Source organism: Solea solea, chromosome 20 (genome assembly GCF_958295425.1).
Source record: "Solea solea chromosome 20, fSolSol10.1, whole genome shotgun sequence".
Classification (NCBI taxonomy): domain Eukaryota; kingdom Metazoa; phylum Chordata; class Actinopteri; order Pleuronectiformes; family Soleidae; genus Solea; species Solea solea.
Window position 1 is genome coordinate 19,222,817 of NC_081153.1, and position 26,971 is coordinate 19,249,787.

Genomic DNA, 26,971 nt, shown 5'->3' on the forward strand with positions numbered 1-26,971 from the left:
AGCTGGTGGTCTAGATTCAATTTTCTCAGTATAATCCAAGTATTAGATTAAGAGACAACACCAGGTGATGAGACCTTTATATACAAAGATATAAAAAAATAAGCAGAGGTATCCTGGTTCCTCGCCTATATCACTTTGCTCTTTGCACTGTGTAAAATTATACTCTCGGAGGGGGAAAGTGTTGAATTTCCTCTGGCTGTCATCCTTTTGTGCACTGATAAGAGTGTATTAGGAAACTGTGTGTCAGAGATTTGCTGAAGTTACACACATACTGTTAAAATATATCCTCACAGTGTACAAATGGAGGGCAGAGGGTGTTGTTTTTTTTGTTTTGGTTTTTTTTGCCTTGTGTGTGGTTCGTTGTACAGTCAAAGTGTCAGATTACAACGTTTCAGGAAGGAGGCTTGAGTGAATTTGGCTTAGTTTGACCATTTCCAAGCACAAGAACATAACTTGGATTGGAGATTAAGGCTGTGTCTCTGTCTATTCGATACATTATCCCAACACAGGCGTGACAATACGATATTTTGTCATATATTAAAATTGTCTTGTGCAGCGGTACCACCTGAGAAAATATTGATCTCTCGAAGTAACACTATTATCACCGACGTTAAAATACAGTGGCGTAAATAGGTCGAGCAAAGTCAGCTACAGGCTTTTCACAGGAGGCAGATTTATTCCCAATAAGATCATTTGCTCTCTCATCATCCTCCTCTTCCCCAGAGAGAAGGTGACTCTAATTATCATTTCATTTATTATAATTTTTTTGTTATTTGTTTCATTTTCTACACACTCCAGTCTAATTTTCTCAGCTCCACTCCGATTTTTGATTTTCGGAGAACGTTCCCCGAAGGTTCCCCGCTTGATTCTCCTGTGGTTGATATGGAAAGATTTCCTAATGTTCCCCTAACGTTAGTTTATGGTTGCACATTCAGTTCCCTCACAACCTTCATACAACCTTTTGAGAACGTTCCCCTTTTGGTTCCCAGAACGCTCTGGGAACATTAGCTTTTGGTTGTGGGAACATTCCCTGAAGGTTCCCCGCTTGATTCTCCTGTGATTGAACATCCCCGTAACTACTTTTGTCACAACCTTCATACAACCTTTAGAGAACGTTCCCCTTTGGTTCTCAGAACGTAATCCTAACGGTGGGGAATCAAACGGCCAAACGACTGCTGCCAACTAGTGGTTGGAGGCTTAAACAACTGTCAAGAAGGTAACCCCATTAAAACAGTGCTTCAGTATGTTCTTACTATTGGAGAGTGACACCAACATTTTAAATGCAAGACAAGTTTTTGTCTTTGTGTATGAAAATCAATTTGAACAGTTAAGTTATTTTTAATCACACATGCAAATTTGTTAATCGGTTAATGTCGTTATGGGAATGAGCTGCGGAAAGAAAACAGCATGAGGACAAAGGCTGCTGCAGTGGAGGAAGAGGGGTTTCCACCCTCTTTGACGAGCCCTCTGTGGTATGACGAATCAGTTTCTGACTGGAAATATCATCAACATTCACTCATGTTTTCTGGAACTATGATCACAGGATATCTGCTGTAACAACCCACACACAAAGATGTTTGGTCTGTGGCTGATGTCAGTGTTGCAACAGCATCGACTAAGTCATAGTTGGATGAGTCAGAGAGTTCATCTTTCACTCTATTATGACCAAATTGCCCCAGGGTTGCTGATTGGTCAAGTAACATTAGTACTAGGTCCACATTAAAACATGAAAACTGACCACTATACCAGAAGCCTTTTTTTCTCCCCCTCCTTTTTTGCTTTCCTTTAATCTTCCAGTCCTTCTCTCCCACTACCCCTCCTCTGGTTCTGTGCCAGCCTTCCCTTGAATTCCAAGTCTGGTCCTTTCTGGGAAACAGCCATGATAGGACTGTCCAACAAAACCACCACAGAAAACAAAGCCCCTTGGTTTCTGCAGCAGAACAGCAGTCGTTGCCCTCGGGGAGGAGTCGAGCTGTAGGGGCGACATGGTTGTGGACTCTCTAGGAATTCTAACCGGATGGGAACCTTGTGTAACTCCTCACTGTTTGTGTGCTCAGCAGACAGCTTATTGTTCTCTCTTAGCTGTCTGCTTTTGCACTGTAATTTTCCGCCTTCTCCGTTTTCAATAGAGATTAAGGACATTAACTGAATAACTGTTGTTGTCACTGCAGTCGATGAACAAAAGGGCAGCTCTTTAGTGCCACTTCAGCTCACTAATATCTCCATGAACGATGATACAATTGAAATATCTAATTAACAAAAAAAAAAAAAAAGCTTGTATTTATCGCCTTGCCAAGCTGCAAAGTAAGTTTTCGACTGACCTGGTTAATTAAGGGCTAATTAAAAGCTACCCTAACACTGTCTTAACTGCTCTGGTGCCGACCAGAGGCCACACTTAAGTTCTCTAAGAGAGATGCTTGCATTCTTTAGAGGGAAATTGCATGTAGTCAACACCTTCACCTCTCAGCTGTGTGTCTCTGACTCTCTTTTTTTTTTTAAAGTCCTGTGAATGACTCACTCGTGCTCTCAATATAGAAAGAGAATCAACAAGCATCAAAGGGAGACCTGAGAACAGAGGAGCAGCAGATGGCTTCAGCTGCATTGTATGAAAACGTTTGACAAACTCGGCTGCGGATACATGAACAACGCCGTGATTATTCAAAACAGCAGCGAGATGCAGATTTAGCTTTATTGTGATGAACCCGCTTGTAAATCAGACCAGAAAACACACAGAGTGCAGTTAGAAACAGTCTAGCACTTATTGTGCTGTTCTCAGTGGCAGATATAGTGGTGAGTTGCCATGATAATTGCTGTTAGTGGTTTTGCACTGTTCCCTTTGGCCCTACAAGCTTTTTTCATATGTACAAAACCCACTTATTTCACACTTATCAGCAGTAGAGACCATATGTTCATGAAATGAAACACTACGGGCTACTGTGGGTAGGTTATGGGTTTGATTCCCGGTTCCGCTTGGCAAGACGCTTAGCCCCATGTTGCTCCTGAGGGCTGTGCCGGCAGCATGTGAATGGGTACGAAAGATGATTGATAGAAGATTGATAGAAGAACACACGATACCAATAATATCTCGATACAACGATTCTGTGATAATCGATACATTGCAAGACAATCATATAGCGATACATCACGGCATCAGTTTAACTGAAGAAAACAAAACGTTAATGTGAAAAGCGTGAAAAGTGCAGGATTTCTCTGTTTATTCACAACATAGAGAACAAAGGTCACATGTATTGAACGTGGGTGGAGCATCTCTTAACGTAGCTTTAAATCCTGCTGTTCAGCCAGGTACTGTAACTTCAGCCCAGTTTTCCTTTCATCAAGTAGCGACACTGGCAGGGACTGTTTAGTTTAGAGTGCCTTCATTTGTTAATTAAATATCAATATTTGACCCGACATATCGATTACCGTTTTGCACAAGGAAGGACGACGATACATCACCAAAAGGATAGTTTGACCCACCCCTACTAAATACAGACTAGTCAACAATAATTACTTGGACACCACAACTACAAACTGAATATCACACAACGTCACAGCAGACAATCACTTAATGAGAGGGAAATAAAATATTTTTGAAATATTTTTATTTGGTCCAAATGCCATAAGGTTACAATAATATTATAATTGTAACCTTATTTCAGCAAAATGTGACTTTAAAGCTGAAAATATAAGTCGTGCTTTAGTCTTGGCTATAGCGTGACGCAGATTTGCAGCACAATGGAACTACTGCATTATTGTGTTGTCAAAGTTTGCAGTGACACGCATTCACCCAGTATCCATCTGTTAATGTGTCACAATGGGGTTATTTTATATATGGAAGGGTTGACTTTTCTGTCACAAAACAGCACAGACTATGAAAAAAAGTACCTGCATCGTCAAGTACATTGTGTTATTGCTGTGTCTTATTTAACCATACCATACAAAGGTTGTCTGTTGCCTCTTTAAATATCAAAATTGACAAAATAAATAAAACGCAAGGTGTTGTAAGGACTTTATTGTAGATGTCAGAGTTTACACAGGACATTAAAGAATAAATTCAGCCTAAATGCTGCATGTCCTGTGTCCAAACCACAACAACACAGACATTATGCTGAAGGAAAAAGGTGTTGCATTAGTGTTTTTCTTTCTTTCTTTTCTAACTTGCTGCCTGCAAATGACTTTTTCCGTGACATCTGAAGTGTTCCGACCACTGCGCCTCCATCAGGGCAAAACACACGTCCACTGTCTTCAAAGTCTGACAGCGCTGACATTTTTTCTCCACATACACTGCACCTCTGTTCTCCAGGCATTTAATGTGAAGTTACCTTTAAAAAGTAAACTCATACCTGAAGACTTGAAAGTTCACTTCGGCCCGTTCTCGTGGTGGATTCTAGTGCTGGCTGCAGGGGCACAGGTCAAGTTCTTTAGTTTCCAGAGTCAAGTCTCAATTCCCGACTTTTAATTCTTAATGGTTGGACTGATGAATATTAATGGTGCAGTTGACCAGTGTGATGTGTTACGGTCGTCTCCTGTGTTTCCATCCTGTGTGTGTGTGTGTCGACTCATTTGAATGAGTGTAAGAAAAAAAGTTTGCAGTCAAAGAGGGGGAGAGGAATATTTTGTATTTCTTTCACTAAAGTATAGAGTCTTTTGCTCATTATTATTTTCAGTATAGAAAACAGTTTAGATAATTGTTTAATCTAAATTGAAAATGAAAAATATCTCAAATATAATGGGGGAAAACGGTACTGAACAATCACACATTTTGCAGTAATAGAAGAATATATCGGTAGAATTACATATTGCAGCCATAAACAGGCCTTTTGGTTTGATGTGGACAGAATTTGACCTCTTAGATTCTTTGCTCTGCTTTACTTCTTGTCTGGTGAGTAGTAGGTGTAAATCCAGATGTGCTGAGCCTCAGCTTTGTGATACAGAGATGACTTTATGTGGCGGCTCCGAGGACACACACAGAGGAATCAAGGCATATTATTTTTCTTCTGCCTCTGTGCTTCTTTCAGGATCCATCTCCCCATGTGTCTTGCCTTATTTTCTCTTTGTGTCCCTCCTTCTGTTTGTCTCCCTGTTGGCCTTTGTCCATCATACTTTCTGCCTCTTGCCATTTGTGTCCTCTGATGTCGAGGCTGTCAGTTTGATAATCTATAATAGATATCAGATTGGTTTCTTCCCTATAGACAAAAGTGGCCTATTTTCTTTTGGTCTTTGTTTTGGTCCCTGAGAATCGTCTGCTGGTCTTGCACTGGAACGTCTTAGAGCCATAAAGTGTGCGCGGTACTTGCACAGAATTGTGCGTTTAGATTCTGAAAACAACTTTAAAACTGCAGTATTTCCATTCTTTTATATAAATGATTCAGTTAATTGAATAGTCAGTACAGTCTGCAGTTGCTGAAATTGAGTTTCACACTCGTGAATTATAGGTCAATATTGTTTCCTCATGATTTTTTTTGTACCGCGCTGTCATGAAATACAAAACCTAAACTCATCACAGTCACGAGTCTGTTTTCAGATGTGAAAATTGCCAAATAATTATGTTCAGTGGAGTCCAGATATTTCACTCAGACTGCAGATTCCTGCAGAAGTTATGGCAGATGATTGAAATGAAAACCAGGCTGATTTGCTAATAGCAAAAAATGAGGCTCCTGAACTTGTGGCCTGAACATCACTGAGTGGATTCCAGTTGACTTCTTAACTGCACATGTGGATGTGGGTTTGCGTGATTGTGTGTCTCTTTACTAGTGAGGATTGACTGCTCGTCCTGTTTTGTTGAGCGAAAGACAAGTTTTGTTTCAAACTCTGAAGACTTACATGAGCCATTTCTTTCTTTTACAAAAGCCCCATTAAAAAAAATGTCTAATGACAAAAAAATATATACTAATTTCAATCTCTGAATTATGAATTGAATTTATTTTTTGGTTACAAACAGCAAAGTACAACAATTTAAATATACATTTACACAGATCACACAGTACGCCTCTTTCTCGTGAGGTATTCAAGAATATCAGCAATATAGGAAAGGCAACATAAGATAATCCTTTTATTAAACTTACTAAACTAAACTACTGTGTGTTTTTCAAGTGGTAGCTCCACATGCAGCCAGTAGGGGGAATCGACTCCTTGTGCTGCTGCCGTGCCCTCTCCTCTCCTCTCCTCTCCTCTCCTCTCCTCTTCTCCTCTCTTGCCTGCGTTCTCCCAGGTTGTGGAAACACTGCAGCCCGCTGGTCTGTGTCTGGATCCCTCTCTCGCACAGAGCTACTCAAGACCCTCCTACCGGCTGGGCTAGGGGAAGGAGGAGGCTGCCGCTCTGCTCGCAGCCTCGGACGAGCCCCCTCTACCACCCTGTCAGTGTAGAGGAAAAGGAGAGAGAGAGAGAGAGAGAGAGAGAGAGCGAGAGAGGGGCTGAGTGACAGAGAAAGCACACACACACACAAGAGAGAGAGGGAGAGAGAGCAACTGTGTGACAGAGGGAAAGAGAATGAGGCAAGCTGCTTAGAGGAGTGAGAGAACCGAGGAAGAAATAAGCAACACATTTTACAACAGCAGGAAGAGGGAGGATCGCAGAAGAGGGACTCCTTCTTCACTGGGCACCTGGGACACAGTCACTGTGGGCTTTTGTCACTCGTCTTATAACTGGAACCCAGTGGATTGTCTATTGGATTTTTTTTTTTAAATATTTGTGCGTGTGCCACATCCTTTAAAAACTAGGATTATTCCTGCAGGCTTGACTGACCGCGTCTCCTCGGACTGAGATCGCTTCCTGCTCTCGTGTTGTGATTCTGCTCCGTACACAAAGTGCATCTGTCGGCAACCGGTGCTGAGGATATCTCCCCCTCTGTCAAACAGGACAGCACGCAGCCCCCGTCGGATCAGACCACAGAGGAGAGAGAGAGAGAGAGAGCGTGTGTGTGTGTTTGTGTGTGTGTGTGTGTGTAAGAGAGGGAAAAAGAGAGCGAGAGAGAAAGAGAGGTGCAGTGAGATAGAGTCAGATTTACAGTGTGCTTGAGAGAGAAGCAGATGAAAGCCCAGGCAAAAGACTGGAGTGAAACAGCTTAAATAGAGAAGTGAATCTAGTCCTCTCCCGTTTTTCCTTGCCATCCCTTTCCTCCTCTCCTCCTCCTCCTCCTCCTCCTCCTCTCCTATTCTCCAACATTTGCAGGACTGCCGGAGCCACTGCCACCTGCGCCGCTTCACGTCTCTTCCCTCTTCGTTCCTCTACCTCACCCTCATCACACGTTACGATCCAACACCAGCTGCTGCCGGGGACTCTGCTCTTGGTTTTTTTTTGCACTTGTGGGAAATATTTCAATTTGATCCAGCAGTGAGAGAGACTGAGTGAGCATCCGGCGAACACTAAAGCTCTGGACTGTTCTTCAGGAGCTTCTACAGCAGAGGAGAACCTTCTTCCAGCTGCTGTTGCCCTCACGCAGACCCTGCCTTCTCCCTGGAGGACTGGCCAAAGACACAGTGGTGCGGACAGTGAAGACAAGACTTGCACAACCTTCTCCCTCTATCCCGTTGGTAGCTACTTGGCAGCTCCCACCCCCCCCCCCCCCCGTGTCACCATTCCCTGCCTCAGTGCTAAGGATTCCAGCTACATGGGCAAGCGATTGGAGCAGCAGCCAATGTACCCTCAGTACACCTACTACTACCCCCACTATCTCCAGACCAAGGTACGCTGCTCCTCTGCTCTTCTCGCCTTTCAAGCCTACTCATCTACACCTACACTGCTTCCCTCTCTCCTTCCCTCATACCCACCACACCCTCCCCCCCGGTCCTCTCTCTCTCTCTCTCTCTCTCCCACTCCATTTATCCCCCTCTCATCCCTGAGTAGAGATGGGAATTGATGGAAAGCTGGCCTTGGCTGTGATGGTTTCAGATGGCAGGTACCTTGTTGCAGTTGAGATGTCTTTGTCAATCTGTGTGTGTGTGTGTGTGTGTGTGTGGGAGTGAACAATCAGGGATCATGGTCGAGGGTCAATGAACTACTGTTGGTCCAGCCCACTGGACCATAACTGGGAGCTGTCCAGTACGTGAACCTCCAGCCTTTACGGCTGAACTGATGAGCTCTGGGAATGACACACTGCAGTGGCACGGAGTGTAATTAGTGAAATAAAGCCGTAGTGTAGATTTAGACGCTTTTGTTTAAATAACCGTCATGTTTGACAGCTCCGTTTGTGCCGTCGAACGTTAAACAGATGACAGAAATAAGACTCAGATTTAATTTGCTCGTGAAGTATTTGGCAAGCTGAATTGAGGCCATTGTTTAAATGCTTTGGTGCCACTTTTCAAAAGAGGCAAATAAAAGATTTATCCATGAAGTTGATAATTCCCCAAACAGCACAAATGGCTTATCGCTGTGCTCATACAAAGGAAGGAATAAAAAACTCTGTTGTGATGTCAGTGCGTGTGTTACTGACACAGAGCAGGCATGAGGAGCGTTGCCCATGTTTGCTCTCGCTGTAGTATGCATCAGTGCCTCTGGGATGGAGGCTCAGGCCCGGGCTCTGCTGGCTGCCAGGTCACTGGCCGGACACACCACCCAGACATCATCAAAGGATTAAAACTGCAGCCTTTTGAGGATTACACAAATTTCTCTCCATTATTGTGATGGGGTGATGCACAGCATAGGCTTCTGAGCATAATGCAAAGAGTGCAGGTCTGCAATGGTCAAGCAGGCAGCGACTAAAGTGATATACAATGGGATCTTATTACTTTAAACACATATATCTTTATTTGCTTTCCCTTCATCTGTTAGAAAAAGGCTATTTTTAAATGATCTGATCACAAACGTTTTAAACTCAAGGTTATATTTTATTCATATCATATTTATTTAAGTCTGAATCACTGGGGAAAAGAAAACATTTACTTTATGGGATGTGCACGAGAGTCACTAAAACTAAAAAGGAAGCGGAGTGGACATAGGCCAAGAATGAAAAACTTTAGTGAATGAATGAAATGTTTAACTAATCGACGTATCTGTAGAAGTGATACAGCAAAATACCGCGGATTGTCATCATGTGGAGCTGCACCGTGAACCCCTGCAACCGCAGCAGGGAAGACCTTCCCGCAGCGCCACCTCGTCGTCCGCAAGCTCTCCCTGATTTATAGTTTAATACATTTGTGCTGCTGCCATATGGTCTCTCTCACCCGCCCCCCTTCTCTACTCCTTCCATCATCCCCCTCTCTCTCCCTCCACCTTCCCATATCTCAGAGTTACTCATCTTGGGGCCCTCTCAATTAGTGTATGCCCCTCCATTCCTCTCCTTCCCTCCCCCCCTCCCTTCCACTTTTCTTTCCCCCTTTTCCTCCACTCCTCTCGCTTTCTGCCTGCCTGCTCTGCTGCAACAGGGCCCCTCTGCATCCTTCGCCTATACTGCAGTTCACTCCCAAGGTCAGTGCAGATCCAATCTTGCCACCATCAGCGATTAATGTATCCTTGAGCGGGCCGGAAGGGTCTCGTGTCATGCAAACGAGACCCATTGTGGGGGCCACGGGGGCACGGGGAGCATACATGTCCATTTATAAAAAAACGCCGGTCGACATTCATATTCCTTGTCACAGTTAGTTAGCGTAGCCTGTGGCCTTGTAGGTTGATATGATGGAGCTACAGACATGGGGTCAGTGGGAGAAAAGGGAGGCGTGGAGAGTGGCCAGAGTGTTCGGCTGTGTGGCCGGAAGGGCTGTGGAGAGCTACCTCACACCCTCATTAATGATCATTGATAGCTCGATTACAGAGAGGGTAGAAGGGCCTTGGCTGGCGGGTTCCACTCCTCAGTGGACAAAATCACATGGCAGTCCCTTTGACTTTAATCTGCACTCACACACACACACACACACACACCCTCACCCCCCCTCCCCCCCGTGCACACATTCCTCAGCTGAGATTTAGCCGTCAATCTCAAATCACACAGGTATTTTTGTTCATCTTCCTCACTGCATTCTCAACATATAGCCTCATTCTCCCAAGAGATGTGTGTGCGTGTGTGTGTGTAAATATCTTGTAGCATTGGGGAGTGGGAGTGGGGTGTAACTCATACCAAAGTATCGCTGTTTTCCCTCTCTCGCCTCCATTTTATGACACATATTTGTGATTCTATGCATAGAGAATTTATAGAGCATCTGTGCTTGGTTATTACTGGGGACTTTATTGTAAAGAGAGCCGCTTAACATTGTCATAATGGCCTGTGGAATGATGTGAGGCGCCGGCTGAGTTTGGGGGTTCCTCAAATCCTCCACGTATGTGCTCATTTTACTCTGATTTAATGGAGTTCTCTGATGCTGTCCAGCATGTGCTCGTCAGCCCAGATTAGAATACTGAAGTCAGAGAATGAGATAAAACAATAACATTTGGCTTTCTATTGATCAGTGCAGTGGGGCGTAGCTTGTGCTTCTCTTTAGCTGAATTATGGATTGCTGAAAGAGGATTTGTGTGTGTGTGTGTGTGTGGCTTTTACGTGAGCTGTGGGGGAGCTAGCAGCATGCTACATTGATGAGAGGGTCTGTCATTATTGTCTCTGCCCCGGCTGATCCGTCCATAGATATATTTGAAAATCAGAAAAACTCAGCCTTTGCTCAGGCGCCGTCTTTCCGTGCAGGTTTGATGTTTAGTGCCGTCGGCAGCTTGCTGCACATTCAGCTTTAATGATAGGTAATAGATGTGTGGCATAAATGCGAAAATTTCAGTCCGGCCCCAGCTCGGCCCCTCCCCCTCACCCATGAGAACATTCACAGCACGCAGATCAATTATTGTTATTTTACGATAGTGTTGCATTTCAACTAGTGCCTGTTAGTCTAAGTGTGCGTCGTATCTAATTTTCCCTCAATGATCGGCATTTTCACTTCTCACTTTCAGTATTGCACACAGAACTCTCAAAAGGAACTCTCAAATTGCCGCTGTAATATTTAGTTGTCTTTCATTGTTGCACTCAAACACACCATATACTGCTTTTTACGTGTGTGCTCTTACCAATGGGAACAAGTGAAGCTCTTGCACTGTGGTCGTGGTCTGGGAGCAGGCAGTGGTCTGTGTTACATTTATGCCAGTACATACAGAGCCCAATAAGCTGAGGGGGACAGGTTGAGGTAGATTTAGTGGCGGCTAATGCCCCTGGCCTTAAATAAACAGCAGTCAATAGAGCCCTTTGAGAGGATCTGCACCTTTATCTGACCCTGCCGTAGGCACCATTTATAGTCCACTTAATTCTTTACAAATGGAGGAAAAGATGTGTATGCAGGCAAGAGAGAGAGAGAGAGAGCGCAGAGCGGTGGATGCTATAGTGAGGGAGGGGCCCGTTAAAAGCAAGGAAAAGGGTTTGGTTACATTACACGGGGGTGATCCATTGTGTTACAGAAATAACAACTGAGCCATCTAAATCCTTCTTTAATGCTTTGATAGACAAGGAAGAGAAGCAGAGGCAGCAAGGGAGAGACAGATATACATAGATATGGAGAGGGCAAGCTAAATCAAAGGCAGAGCAAAAGGACCCATTTCATTATATCAGTTATCAGTTGTGTAAAACTCAACTAGCAGCTCGGGCTCCTCTGTCTCCACTGATGAGGAAATGCTTTGAAGAGTTTATCAAGGGGCTTTTAGGTTCTGAAAAAAGAGAATACTCTGCTTCTATTACATTTAATAAACCACAGCCCTGTTTTGAGTCTGGGAAGATAGGCTCTCATTAGCACTAAGACAAGGGTAGCAGAATTCATTTCCCCACTTGTAATTCTTGATACGCGCTTCACGACTCACTGCCCAAAACAAAATGCTGTCCCTGCTTTGCTGTAAATCATAACCCATCATGTGCTCTCTCTCTCTCTCTCTCTTAGCTAGCTCAGATTGACAGACTTTTTAGCGAGAGCTCCCGCTTGCTTGGTTTTTTCCTCTCGCTCTCATGCTTTGCTTGTTCTCATGGGATCAGGAGGCTTTTTTTTGATCATTAATCAGCTAATAGGTTTTGTTCTTACCTGCCTCTGCTTATGGCTTCATGCAACTGAACAATCCCCCGTGACTCTCAGTCAGTCAGTGAGGCAAACAAGTTGTTTGATATAGACCGCAACGTGCACATGCACAAACATGCACCCACACACACACTGCGACTACAGCAGCAGGGGGTACTCTTAACCTTTGTCATCTATCAACTGACAGCACAGCCCTATCTGAACACCTAGACTTGAAGGTTGCATGTGCATTACTGTTTCCTGCAGCCTTTTATAAGCCACAAGAGCAGAGTGCTCAGACCTGGCCCTCCACACGCTGCCGTCCACATCTCATTACAGCGGCTTTACCAGAGTGCCCTCTCGACATCCATTTTTGATAAAAGAGCAAAGGAGAGATGAACAGAGGAGAAGGAAAATGTGCTGAAGAACTGTTTGTTTCTAAAGATGTGAGGAGAAGCCGAGTCTGTGCCTCCATCCATGATGCTTTTCGAGCTTTTCTGTTTGAAAACTCCGCTTCTTATTCTGAGCTTAACATCTCATCCTGACGGAGGCTGTAGTAGAATGAATCGTCCGCGGGGTTTTATAAATGGTACCTGTAAGCTTAGGTTGCATGACGTTGTTAACAAGCACAAGGATGTTTGTGCAACATGGAGTCGGTGCTGTATGTGTATGTATGTATGTGTGTGTGTGTGTGTTTAGTCTAGTGCTCAAGAGTGAAGGTCTCAGAACCAGGTCACATTTTGCCCCTCCTCCCCAATGGGCTTGTGTCATATGAAAACGTGTCCTTGGGCAAGACACTGAACAAAGTACCCGCTCACTCACTGGAGGTCGCTGTGAAAAACGGCATCGCAGATAAATGCCTACAGGATGAAATTATGTGCGTGGTGGTGGAGTTCTTGCCCCAGGGAATCTCGTCTCCGAAATTCTCCTGTCCCCCGACCATCTGGAGATAACCCGCGACTCTAGCCTGTGCTGTGGGAGAGAGGGAGTCTTACCTGTGTGCTGAAAAAGGGCATATGGGGAGGTGGAGTAATGGGAAAACCTGGGTTAAGACACTGAATCCCCACCAGCTCTTAAAGGTACTGCTGTGAAGAGAGGAACACAGACCCAAAAACCCACCGTGGGATCATACGTGTATAAATCGGTATTCGCGGGGGGCAATAGTATCTCTGCATATTGAATTGACATTCACATTTGTTTTTTTACATGCATTACCACTATTTGTCCAAGGGTTTAGTGATCTTCCTTCTGTGGAACTGAAATGAAACTGATTTTTTTTATAAAGTATTCCTACAAAGAGAAATAGACATGCAGAGAAAACATAAAGCAAGACGGAGAGAGACAGATTTAGAGCCAGATGAAAGGAGACACATGATGTACCCTTCAAAAATCCACCAGCACGGCAGGACTCTACAAATACGCTTGCTTTTTCTTTCTTTTTTCTGCCTCTTTCTTGTTTTTACTTGCATTTCTTTGTGTAACATATCTACTTGGTGCTGCATGCTCCGGCCCGCTGTTTCACTCTTCGGTTTCTCTCAGTGTGGTGTTTACACTCTCTGTCTTATTATCCCTAAGTTATCCCTTTACATTTTTGAATGCCTATGTATTCCCCATCACGATTTCTAAAATAAATGTCCCTCTTAGTTTTAGCCAAGATCACCTGCCATTTAGATTCTCTTTTGTAATTATTCCATCCTCCATTGCTCTCGCATGCCTCTTGCTCTATTTCCACGAGCCCCTGCTGTCTGCTGGCCACGATGTCCTGCCATCTGTGCAAGGCGACATGAGCGGCTGGTAATACAGTTCCTGTGTAGTCCCTTTAAATGCTTACGGTCTTCATTATAATGCAGAAGAACATATGGGATATAGTAAAAAGGCCAACAGACCTTTTACGATTGGAGAAAAAATAAAAAATAAAGTCCATATGCAAACTCTGCATAGAATCTCTTTTAGCAACATTTTAGTTAGTATTTCCCACTGAAGGCTGTTGACGTGACTGAATCTGTTTAGTCAGGGATTATCTGCTTTGTTGAAAAATAGATAAAAGGATTTCAAACTTTGTTGAAACTTCTGTTGCTTTGAAACAGATACTAAATATTACATCTGAATAAAACCAAATACTCACTGTGTGGTTTCAATACATTTGCCTGGGAACAGCACCGCTCCTCACAGGGCAAACATTACCTGTATTATGTGTACAATTAAATATATTATGAAAGTTAAATGGGCCAAGACAGAGGGACGAGCTGGTGGTGATGGACGTAAAGGTGCATGTTAGGTGGTGGCAAAGTGCAAGGGAGGGGGGGGGAGAAATTGCACCTTGTGTGAGACAGACAGACAGAGAGAGAGACAGGCAGGCAGAGAAGGGCTTTTTGTTTTCCACGTGTAACTGAAGCTGTCGGTGTCTGCTGCCCTACCTTTGGCATGCCAGGCCACGTGAAGCATGCTCAGGTTGCTGGTATAGCAGCAGCAGCAATGGAGAGGTGGGAGGAGGAGGTGGAGGAGATGGCAGCTTGACTTGCATTCACTAACTCAGACTCAGCTGAGGTAATTGCTCGTGCATTTTTAACGAGTGGCTGCTGCGTACGCTTTGAGCAGTGGCACACCAGAGGTTCCCGCATTGGCTCCTGCTGCAGCAGGATTGCCTTTTCACCTTCCTCATTGAGGCCATCTGGTGGAGACCAAAGCCTGCTTTATGTGTTCACACCTAATCAGACCTAAATGTCTTTTTTATAATCACGAGTGGTGTTCTGAACCTAATATGTTAACCAAGTGAAACCCTTGTCCTTGTGAAGGGCTGTAAAGACAATTTTCCCATGCTGATCCTGAGGGCACTCTCCAGAGGAAAGAGACTTGTCATTCTCCTCTGGTTCATGCATCTTATTAGCATGTAGTTCTAGACCCAATTCCATTTCTAATCCTTACCTCTACCGCTTGGAACTGAGTCACAAGGTTAAGATCCAGCATTATGAAATGGGTTGTCCCTTCACAAATGTGACACATCATCATGTAAGCAGACGTGACATGCTTTCGCTGGAGATTCAACATGCCGCTGTCAAAAGAGGGAAAAAAAAGTGTTGTCAGCTGTTATTATATTGCTATCATGGACGATGCACATTATTATATGCTTGCCTGCAGCAAAGTGGAGACATGTCAGAAAGCGCCTTGAACACCCTGGAATAGTAGAGAAGCTGCGAAACATTTTTTTGTTGTGGATAGCACAGAACATGCTGACTACGATGGTGTCATCAGTTGCCTAGGATTCAGTTCACCCTACCCAGTATACCCAAACAAGAGTCAGACACCCTACGCCTATGTGAACGCACAGAACGGAAGGATTGGGCTAAACCTTAGAGGCAACAGGTGAAATGAGATTGAGTCCACGTCAAAAATATCTCAGTGGTTCCAGAACAATGACTGAGGAACGTTAAGCAAGAGAGAGCAACTTTGTGATGCCTGGGATAATGCAAATTCCCAAGATCTCTGTCTCACCAAAGAAAATACCAAGATACCAAGGGCAATCACTTGCAGATGCAGAACATGCTGCAAATCAATAAAAGTGGACGCCATGGGTGAAGGAGCTCTTACAATTCGCCCTTCTATTTGAAGCTGTGTCAGCACATTTGGTCCTTGAATTTGAGGGATTTGGTCCTTGAAAAGTCCTTGAATCTGATGTCAGCCAAGGTGTGGAAACCCTGGTAGTTAGATTATTTTTCTGTGAGTTGGTGTTGAGCCAACATAGGCACCCATGTAAACTTCAGAATGAAACAGCAGGAGAAAGACAAGTCTGCATTTTTATGCAAACACTGCATCCTAGTAGCCAAGATAATAATATAGTGAAACCAAGGCTTGTAAGGACCAATAGAAACCCATATGGTGTTGTTTTTCTATCCCCATTACACTCTGCAATGTCATCCAAATATTTTATATTTCATGTTCAGAATAAGAAACTGAATTGAGAAACAGAGGAAGATGGAAGGATACAACTTTTTTTTTCACAGTGGTCTTATATTTAACGGGTGACGTATAGTCTGACTAAGGAGACCCTTGCCCGTGTACGTCTCATTTGACGGAATTTGCATTTCATTTCCATTGTGGCTGCACAAACCGATGACCTAGTGTCTTCACCTACATTATACAGACGTGGAAACCAGAGGAGACACCAGCCACAGACATGCAAATGGTAGCTGTAACCTTACCACTGTGATTACAGTCAAAGGCCCTGGTCACCCCTCCTCTTAAAACACATCCTGATACTTGCAACAGTAAGTCTACACTGCTGCATTAGAAGTGACAGGCTGAATGAAAATAGCGTGTCACGCATAACTTGAAAAATAGCTCCGTAAAAAGCCAATTCTGCCATGAATGAGGATAAGCAAATAGGCATGAGTGCTTGAATAGCTTCCAGTCCTGTCAAATTCCCCTCTAACCCAGTCACAATGAGCTCCTATACAAATAAGGATACGTGCACCAATTTAGCACAGCACATGAACCTTGTGAAGCCTTGTCGAGCAAGTGGTGGATTACCAATAGCAAACAGGCCTTTCTCCCGGCTTTATTTGAGTTAAATGACTCAAGCCACCCGCTTAGACTTTGCCTGAATGGTTTCTTTGGCAGACCTTTCCACTGCTCCGTGCGCTTAGATGAGGCACCAACGTGCACGCATTAGTCAGTGTATGGAAAAAGGTAGGCGGCATAAATTAGATCGCAAGGACACTGATGCAGAGAGCGAGCCCAACTGGTACAGAGTCGCAAAAACCAGGATAAATGGGGAAAAAAAAGCCCTCGGCGTGATAGAGTCCAACTGAAGGAGAGATGATTATTCTTCACCAGTAATTAGTAGCACATAAACAGCCAGTGGCAACAGAATTAAAAAAAGTGTCATTATGATATGTGGTTTCCATACAAGATGCTGGTTCTTTCCCTTTTCAATAGTTAATCATGTTGCCTTTAGGGCATCCCCTGTGCACACACCGAGAGGCTAAGGAGTCACTTTCGAGCAGATGAATGCCTGAAAAATGACAAACCTATTGAAGAGTTTGATGCAGAACATTAGTTTCTCCCTGTACTCTCCACAGTCAGGCTAATGCTGCCTCCTCTCGCTGTCTCCTTTTTCTCCTAAATTATTAAGGTCACCCACATTTCATGAAAGAAACAGCAGCACAGAGAGTGTGTGTAAGAGAGTGGAAACACATGCGGGAATCAATGCTTTTACATTAAGTCAAATCATACTTTTTTTCCGGTTTTTAAAATATGCAAAACATTACAAGCACGAGTTTTGAATAAATGCAAATGTTTGCATTTGAGTATTTTTGTAGTTGATGGATGCTGGTGTTTTCATCTTACTGTGTTTTTTGTCCTTGGGCTCTTAATGAAATTATAGGGGAAAAAAGGCTTTGAAAAACTGTTAGTTACTAATTCCCTGTCTGTTTTCTCTCCCTCATTAGCTGTCCTCACTACACTTGTATCCATTATTTATTTCTAGCCCCCCAAAACAACAGCTGCACGCTTGTGTAACCGCCATATGTTAGCCTTCTTTCAACATATTGGGGCGAATCGTGCTGTATAGGGAACTTCATACCAACCCACAGAGATCTGTATCAAGCCGTGTGAAGACATGCTGAACTTGGATTATTTCAAATCCTTATTTTTGTCAGTATATCAGATGGGAAATGCAGCGTAAACTTCCCTCAACACAGAAAAAAGACAATGTCGGGCAATTAACCACAGCAGCAACATGGAGCCGATTATTTTCGGATGCTCCTCAACCACTGGAACTATCAGAGTGAGGGGAGAAAGGGTCACATTAGGATTCAGCCGATAAAGCAATAAACCCTTGTAGGAGTTGCAGTTGGCGCCATTCGGAGCTGATTCTGTGTCCTCAGCACTTTGGGCTTGCAATTAATCACCATGCTGACATTATCCTCCCTGCGAACGTTGGATAAACACTATAGCGAGACAGTGTTTCCCGCCACAGACCCGATGCAATCGCTCAGACAACTGTTGACACTCACGTGCACTCAGAAATGTTCAGGATTTCTGTGACCCAGTTACGGCGACTTCCTGTAGAGGGTTGGGTGATCTGCTGATCTATTTAGTTGGTAGATGACGCTTCTAACAACCAGACGGAGCTACAGCAGGCTGCCCCCGCTCCATCATTCCCCACTCGACGGTTGTGGAGGATGCTCGGCTCTCATGGCTGATGTGTGGCAGCATTAACTAGCGTGTCGCATCTGTTTAACCCCTGTGTGTCTCTGTGTGGAGTCTGTGTGTGTGTGTTTTGCACCGTGCACCTCTCTGCTGGTGTGACTGCATGGCAATTGCCTCAGTGATTTGCGAAATGGGAAGCTTCTAAGCCTGTCGAGGCTTTACTAGGACAATTGCTGGCAGTATGTGCTGTATTGTTACCATAGCAATAGTTGCCAGTAGTGTTTCACAGGTCAGGCGAGGTTACAGTAATGTAATCACGCAACACAAAAGGTTGAGTTCTGATAGGCAGTTGTTTTTGGATAAAATTCCAAATTTGATTATTATTTTCACCTCTTCCAAAATGATGCATCTCCTCTCAGTTTGTTTTAATAGCAAAGATAGCGTCAGGTTTTTGTTGCATCGTGTCAGCTGGAACTCCTGTGATCCAAGCAAAATGTCTGATTCTATTCATAGCTCTTTTAATTCTGATACAATATCACAACCTAGACCATAATGCATTTATATGACAACACTGTTTTTGGATTGTTTCCATTTTTCCAATATCCAAACAATATGATGCATTTTGACTCATCCTAGTATAAACTACTATTTGAATGGACTTCAGTGCTTGCACGTTGTGTTTTTAATACTGAATTTAGCTGTAAAACCCCACTGAGACCCACTAACCTACACTCTAATCTTCTTTTAGTTGCAGTAGTCTAGTAATCCAAAGGAAGTGTAACCTTAAAATGAATTCCCTTATCTTTTTTGTGTTGAGCTGGTAGATACCATCAAAGCTCTGTTTGTTCATTGGGCATGAAACTTCCCATTCACAGCTGGAGCATGTGAACGAAGGTTCACACACTTTAAAACCCCAGCAGACAGACTGACCCATATTATCATGTGCATACATAACAGCCTGAGAGGAAGCATCACAGAGCAGGACGTTTATCGTGGGGGAAAAGGGAGAGTGTGTGTGTGTGTCTGTGTGTGTGTGTTGGGGGGTTATGTTAGGAAGGGTGGGAGCCTTTTCTTGAGTTCAGCGAGTTCACTTGGGCGACTGACACACTGCTTCCCCTCCTACGGTCTCTCATTCTCGCTCCTGCTCTCAACCATAGTTGGTCTGAATAATTTATCTCATATAATTTATCTCTACCTCTCTATGACACACACACACACGTACACACACAGACAGAGACACAAACATCTCCTTCACCGCTCACACACACACTCATGCCTCAGGGGGGCTGGGTCCTGGGGCTGGTGTGGGGTGAGCTAGTTGGAATCTGCACAGAGGGAAACCTGATAGGCATTCCCTGTGCCAAACACATGAGGTCACCCTGACTGACTGGCCCTGTTTGCCCGCCTCCGTCCCTCCACTACTGACGGATTCAAACCTGGTATCACTGAGAAATGCAAAAGAGGCTGCCTCATATGTGGAATCAGAGGAGGCCCCTTTTATGTGCCCTTTAGGATAATAACACTTTTCTAAATGGCTGTTCACGTCCTGAAAGAATGACTTACTTATTCTTTCTAAGGTCTTTAAAGACCAAAGGCTTTAAAATACGTGGATAACTGTTTTGTGTTGACAACATGGCTGATCATCCTGTGTCATCCTGTCTTGCCACGTCTGACTCTCTGTGTCGTGATGCTGCAGTGTTTTCAAATCTCAGCATTTCCTTCAGTAAATACAATTTTACCACCATAAAACTGGATTTTTATTCAACTCCAGCACTTCTCACCGTTACCGTCACCAGAGAGGCATATTTGTAAAGGTTTTATTGCAGTAAAAGAAACAAGGTTTAATAAATCAAAAGCAAACGCTGAAACTTTTTCAACTTAACCACCACTTGTTTTTGAGGCTTTGGAAATGGTGCAACTCATATTTAGCCTGTTGTCTGGTGTGAGAAGCAATACAATGTGCAATCTCTCAACACTGATGGCTGTGGGAGTGCTGGAGGCTTAAAATGGAAAACGTATAGCAACTGTAAGCTTCGGAGACTTGTCTTTTATCCCGAGCAGCTCTTTGAAATACCCACCCAGACCCAAACAATGCTGTCGTCTCAAAGCACTGGTCTCACAACGACCCTAAACATGTGTTCTTTAGATCCCAGCTCCTGTTCTGTTGTCACACAAGCATGCTACATGGACACCTGCATTCAATCAGTCTTCTGACTAACACACACACACACACATTCTTTCCCTGGCACACACACACACGCGCCTCCCACCCCCACACGACACAACAGTCACCTCTGGCTCTCACGCGTCTCATGTTCTCTCTCTCTCTCGTATGATGGTAAAATGGACACGCATTATTGTGCTGGCGTGGTTTTCTGTGTTGTTTTCATTGGCGGTTGTCAACTGCCCCCATGATGTCTCTGACAGAGGCGATCATTGTTGCAGGAACCACAAATCTACATCACAGTGCTCACAAATATGCTGTCGGGCTTCGAGAGAGGGGAGGAAAAATGTCATTTGAGTAAATCTATAACCACGGTTGATCATATGCATTCGCAATCAAGCTTAAAACGATCAACTTAAAGGTAAATCAAACAAGTGTGCGGCACTAAAGTGGGCCATTAGTACAATGTTATTATATTTTTTATTTAACAGCGTAACCGTTTCCCCCCACGACACAATTTACTTGGTAAAATAGGATGAAATGAAGCATAGTGAGAAGTGTAAGGCAGCTACAACTGTTACACACATACTAGCTGTCAAGACTTCAACTAAAACAGTATTATGACATCGCAGCTGCCAGTATGACTGCACCGAAACATAGAGAACCACCAGTAATTAACATTCCTGTATCCCCAAGAGTCACAAAGCAAAAGTCAATAGCAGACCTGCTTGCTTGTGTCCACCTTTTATTTTCCTGTTTGCAAGCGTGAAATTTCTCTTCCTACCCCCGAATAACCTTAACTTCAGGCCCCGACTTCCTCAAGTCATTTGAGGTTGGGTGAAGTTTTAAATAAAGCTGCGGGATTGTGGTGTCGAGCCGCCTCTATATGCTTTGTGTATATATACGTATGCAGGCAATCTGGGCACGGCATGTGCCTAACCAGCTCTCCAGCGATCATGTTTCCAAACAGTACCCTGGAGGCCTACCATCAAGATCCGGCGGCTACATATAGATGCTCACGCGGGCTCAAAAATGAAGGTCAACCACAGAATGTGAGTGAAAACAGCAGATGTTAGCGTATGTTTATTTATGTACATTGATTTCCACCAAAAAAGTCTGTTTTGACAGTTGATTTCAATCTCAAACATGACATTTTGTCACCACGGCTTTGGTGTCACCGTGTTACTAGATGGTCGGTTGTGGTGCAACGCTATATTTTAATGTAGTTAAAACACAAGCGATTTGACTGTGGGTTGTTGCCGTTTTTATTTTCTTTACCTCCGTGCCTTTCTCTCCTTCCATTCTGTTTGTGTTGCGAGTTAGAGAAGGGCGAGTTAATGGAGAACGTCAAAGCGGCTTGTAGCGCTGGCTTGGCTCTGACCCGCGCAGATTGTGGAGTGACCTCAGCGGTGCTGCCCTGAACCTGCAGTTGGAATCCAATCTCCTGGCTGGGATGTGATGCATGTTTTAGCAGTCCAATTTGATAACTTTGCCCCACCTGCCTCCTCCAAAGTGTCTATCATTCCTCTAATAAAACCTGGTTTGTTTTCACCAGTGATGACCCAGGTTAGGAGGGGGCTTTAGCTCACGAGAGGCAGAGGCACATTTGTTTAATCACGTTAGACCTTTTCCTGCTCCCTGCTCTTCAACTGAGTGGAGACAGGAAATTGAACACAATCTTTGTTTGTGTTTTTTTTTTTTTTATTTCTGTCTCATTTGAGAAAGAAACATGATGTAACATAGTAATGTTAAGTATTATTAGATTATTTGTAACAGCAAAAATGAAATGCCTTGACTTAGAGCTGAAACGATTAATCAATGAATCGATTACTAAATGAATCGATTATGATAAACGAATAATCGGTTTGAAGGTTTTTTCCGATTGTTCAAGCTTCTTAAATGTGAGCATCTTCTTCATTTCTTTGCTCTGGAGAACAAAGAAATCATTAAAAGTCAATGATTTTGGTTTATGGGCAAAACAAGACATTTGAGAACATCATCATTTCCAGGTTTCACGAACACCGATCAACATTTTTTAAGGTTTTCTGATATTTTATGGACCAAACGATTCATCGATTAATCGAGAAAGTAATCGACAGATGAATCGATTATGAAAATAATCGTAAGTTGCTGCTCTAAACAGGAACATTGTTTACATCTGGACTTCATGTGCAGCTGAAGAAGAGTTGAAACGAGTGATTGAGCCATTAACTCCTCAGGACATTGTTTACTGGTGTTATAAATCACGTTAGAAGTAGATGCTCTTTGAATAGCCACTCCCTGGTGGCTATTCAAGATCATTTACATCATATTATTTACCAACTATGTCCATTTGTTATATGTGGTCTATGATTTAGAGCATTTCAGACAGAAATGCGTAGGTGATGAGGTGAACGAAGGGATAAACATGAAGCAATAACTAACCGACAGGAATTCACTATGCGCTATACAGTATAACAATTAAATCAATAGATGAAAATGAGGATTTCAGATGTAGCTCATTTGAAGGGTTTATTTTATCGTACATATTCTGACACTCATCTTCCAATTTTCTTGCCAGAAATCAAACAGTCCAGACAGGATGACATTGTTGAGACACTTGTGAGGACCGCTGAACCCACACGGGGTCTAATAGCCTAGTTGTTAAATGAGTCTTCAAAGATGTGCTTCTCCGCGCCGGTTTGTTTCCTCTCCGTTTGGACCTTTGCTGTCCCACTTGGTGGTAAATGTCTACAACACCCAAGCTACGGCGTCTCGTGCTGAGGCGCCAAAGTGCCGTTTTAAATGTTTTAATGTGGCTGAAAGTAAATGTAAGGAAGCTGAGAAACAAGGAGGAACGAGGAGGGCAGGAGACTCACAGAACAGCGGGAGAGATTTTCAAGGTGAAAAGCATCAGGTGAAGGTTTGTCTTTTAGTTTCAGGCTTTCTTTTCTCTGTTTCTCTGTCATATAGACTCTCTTTCTCCCACTGTTCCACTGCTGTTTTAGTGCATAACAATTCCTAATTGCTTGAGCTGAACGGGGATGAAAGAGTATCAGAAACCAATATGGTTTCTTCTTCTTCATCTTCTCCTCCTCCTCCTCCTCCATCCTCTTATTATTTTCCTCTCTCTCTCTCTGTGCTTGTTGTTAATTTGGGTATTTGCAACGTAACCATGCACGACCTTCATAAATACAAATAAGTAAAAGGACCCTGACAGTAATTGCAATGAGCCTGCAGATGTCATAAATACAGTCAAGTCGAGTAAATGACTCTCTAATGCTTTCGCCCGCTGGAATCATTTTAAAACCAATTTGACGAGTGCTGGATTTTAAATGAGCAGAATCGTATTGTATGTCGGTCGGGTGACCTAACCCGGTAATCCATTATAGTGTGTGTGTTAAACAGCGTCCGCAAACGCACGCAGCAGCTCGACAATAACACGCTTTGTTCCAACTTGCAGTTACAGGTTACAGTAACGGTTCACGTGACAAATTTGAATGTCCAGATGAGTTAATTGCCTTGTTTATTCCACAGTGTTTGGGCATGACAAGGGCGAGAAGAGGAAAGTGACTGAAATGTTAATGAACGGGATGCTAAGGCAGAGTTTTTGAGTTTCAGCGTCATGGGAATGAAATTAAAGAAACAACTTGTGGGAAGTGTGTTTTGATCCCGGGGAAGAGAGCTTTTTGTGAGATTACAATCAGACATCAGCGACCTGCTGAGTATCCTCAGTCTGTTTCTCCTGAGCGCACGTAGTTAATTCTGTTGTTTATTTCATGATGGTTGGCAACATGAGGATTCAAAAAAACAACTGTGAAACAGCAAAGCAATTATAGACTAATGGTGGATAAGTTATGAATGTTTTGATGAACAAAAACAAGTAAGTGCAGCGCACACAGAGGCGATGCAAGTCCACAGAAGAGTTGAACATCTGTAAGTCTAGATGTGGCTCATATACAAATACATAGATTATAAATATACGTGTATATATATACATATATGTATATATATGTATATATATATATATATATATATGTGTATGTTTTGGGTTTTTTTTCTGCCACACTTCACCTTCAAAGCATGTAAAAGGTATATCCTGATTCCATTGCTCACTCTGTTAACTCTGGCATGCATAGCCGCTGTGCTTCAAGGTGCTTCTTGGATTTCAGGAGGGGCTTTTTAACTTGAAACCAAAGGAGGGGAAAGTGAATTTTTTCACAGTTTGTCAGGGAAAGGAGAGAAAAAACAAAAACAATCCGGGCCGCTGCAAGTATTCTGTTCACTTTGGAGCCGATTTTACAGTAATTGTTTGCAATCCACAAATTTGATAAATGTTTTCCACGTTACGTGCGTGTGAGGGGGGGAGTAAATAAGTAAATAAGTAAATAAATAAATAAAGATGGAAAACAGATAGGATAATGCACACTATTAGATTACAACTTGCAACGCCGACTACCCTCAAGGTCAACCAATTCATTCCTGCTGTAGAATTTATTGCCTGGTCGTGTCTAAGGCAATGAGGCGCTGTGAACCTTGAGCTCATGTCTATATAGTGGGTCGTCCCCTTAAACGGTACACACGCGTGTTTGTGTGTGTGTGGCGGGGGCACAAGTTAATGTCCCCAGGACCATCACCTCATCATAAATACTGTAAGTCTTTGAGATGGCGCCAATGGGCCATAACTCGCAAAGAATGACAGCAATGCTGCGAAATTAGGTGCCTATCAAATGTGACTCCTGGCGATTGTCAGTACTTAAAATGTATCTGACGGGAAAGTGTGTGTGTGTGTGTGTGTGGCCTTACTGGATAACAGGCCTATCATTATGCATGAATAATTGGATGCATTTCTTTTTATTTTTTTGCGAGCTCTCTTTTCACCAGTGGGCTGTTTAATGTAGCACAATCGTCAAATAAGTCTGTTGCAGGGAACAAGAGTGAGCCAAGAAGGATTGTTTTATGTGAATGACTTTTTTCCCCCTCTCCCGCTCGCAGAATTGAAATAATTTAGAGCAGTTAAGAGAGGAGTGGGACTATGGAGAGAAGAATATATGTGGATATTGTGGCACAGCGGGTCTTTTAAGTGTGTTGTGATTTAGTTATTTATTGTTTTGCTGCGGGGAATGAGGCAAGGAGAGAATGCTGGTCTCTCAGATGTCTTTAAATAGAGATCCTGACTGTCGACTTGCCTGCTCGCTTGTACTCAGAAATGGCTGGTTCAATCTCCGTTTGGTAATATACATTAGCCATGGTCGCGTTTGTCACCGGGAATAGCTTAAGTGCCCTTTAGCTGACATTAGATTCAGCGTTTTCTCCTCTGTTGCTCCCCCGCTACGGAAAAAAAAACCACTGGGCCGAAATAGTTTGCTCGCAGAGGAGCGAGCGCTTTGCACTTCCCTGTCTGAAAACGCACACACAGTGGCATCTTTTTTACGAGTATGAATAAAGAAATTGCACAGAAGTGATGTCATTTACTGTTTTTTGGGCTCTTCTCAATAGAACATCCCTTGGAAATTATATTTCTCCCTCGAGGTTTGACAAACCGGCAATTTCCACAGTCACAGAAAAAAAAAAATGCAAGAAGCTGTGTGAGTGCAGGATGCTTTTTTTGAACTTTGTAACAGCAACAGATTTACACAGAACTGTATTAACTGTAAAAGTCGTGCAATCTGTAAGTGTTATAGTCTCAGAAATTATAAACCAATGTGAATTAAGACCGAGCCGTCTGCCAGTAAAGTGAGGTTGTTGTCAGTAATCAAAGTTTGGCTAAATCCTTTGTCTAAAATTAGATTGTGGGAAGTAAAAATAGACTGTTTATGCTGAGCGCTCAAGTCAAAAGATTTAAGCTTCTCATGAGCTGTTTCGTTTCCTTTTGACTGAATTGATGTTGTCTCTTTGTTTTGCTTTGCTGCCCTCAAACCAAGATCAGTGGTTTCCTAAATTAGACGCTGAAAATGTTGAGTAACTGTTGAGTAACGGGGATGAACACACAACCTGCAAATATTTGGTTTTCCTCTTCCGGGGGAAAGAGGAGAAGGCCTATTTCTTTCTTTCTTTCTGCCGGTTCTGCGACAATCACAATGCTGATTAATTTTCACAACAACACGTCACACACATATTTCAACATGAGCAAGTGAGGAAAAAAAAAGAAAAAGGAATGTGGATCACCTCATTTGCATGATTTTCTCCGTCTGAGGCAACTTTTGCATGAATTTGCCTCTTCGCATTTGCTCTGCATTTGGTGTGAATGTGCCATTAGGGTTTTAAAAATAAGAAATGGGGCAAGACTTGAACTTGAAGCAGCCTCTTAGAGCCGCGCAATTATCATTTACAGCCAAACATAAGTTGTTTATTGTTTTCTGAATCGGCTCAGCCGTATATACTCTGCTTCATATACGGGCTGCTCCTCCACCTGCCGTGCAGCTGTAGCTTTCATTTGAAACTAAACATCCAACATTTCCATTGACGCCGTTTGACCTGCTTTTCTCTCATGTTAAATTGCCCCAACCTGTGCTTTAACTTAGGGGACTGGGGCAGATTAAAGGATCTATGAGCTTTCTGATGATGTTTAAAATGGTTTCTGATCTGATGGGTTTGTAGAATTATAAATGGGGCTGCCTGTGGGATGTGGAGCAGCCTGCACCTAATTAATTATACATTTCAAGCACCTTCTCTCTGAAGGAAAAAAAAAAAAAAATGAAGGAATGCCACCTTGGCCTGGGGACAGCA

General features: G+C 43.2%; 1 protein-coding gene across 7 annotated transcripts in view; it reads left to right on the top strand.

The window, feature by feature from the left end:
- rbms3 (RNA binding motif, single stranded interacting protein) overlaps positions 1 to 26,971 on the top strand; it is a 285,068-nt gene that overhangs the window by 82,310 nt on the left and 175,787 nt on the right. The window contains exon 1 of one of the 7 annotated variants that reach the window (XM_058618581.1): positions 6,257 to 7,685. The exons of 3 other annotated variants lie outside the window; for them this stretch is intronic. In XM_058618581.1, coding sequence (XP_058474564.1) covers positions 7,611 to 7,685 — 75 coding nt within the window. In that variant the 5' untranslated portion in view covers positions 6,257 to 7,610. Of the gene's footprint in view, positions 1 to 6,256; positions 7,686 to 26,971 lie in introns of those variants that run through there. 3 more of the 7 variants (XM_058618580.1, XM_058618584.1, XM_058618582.1) reach the window with 3 other exon arrangements.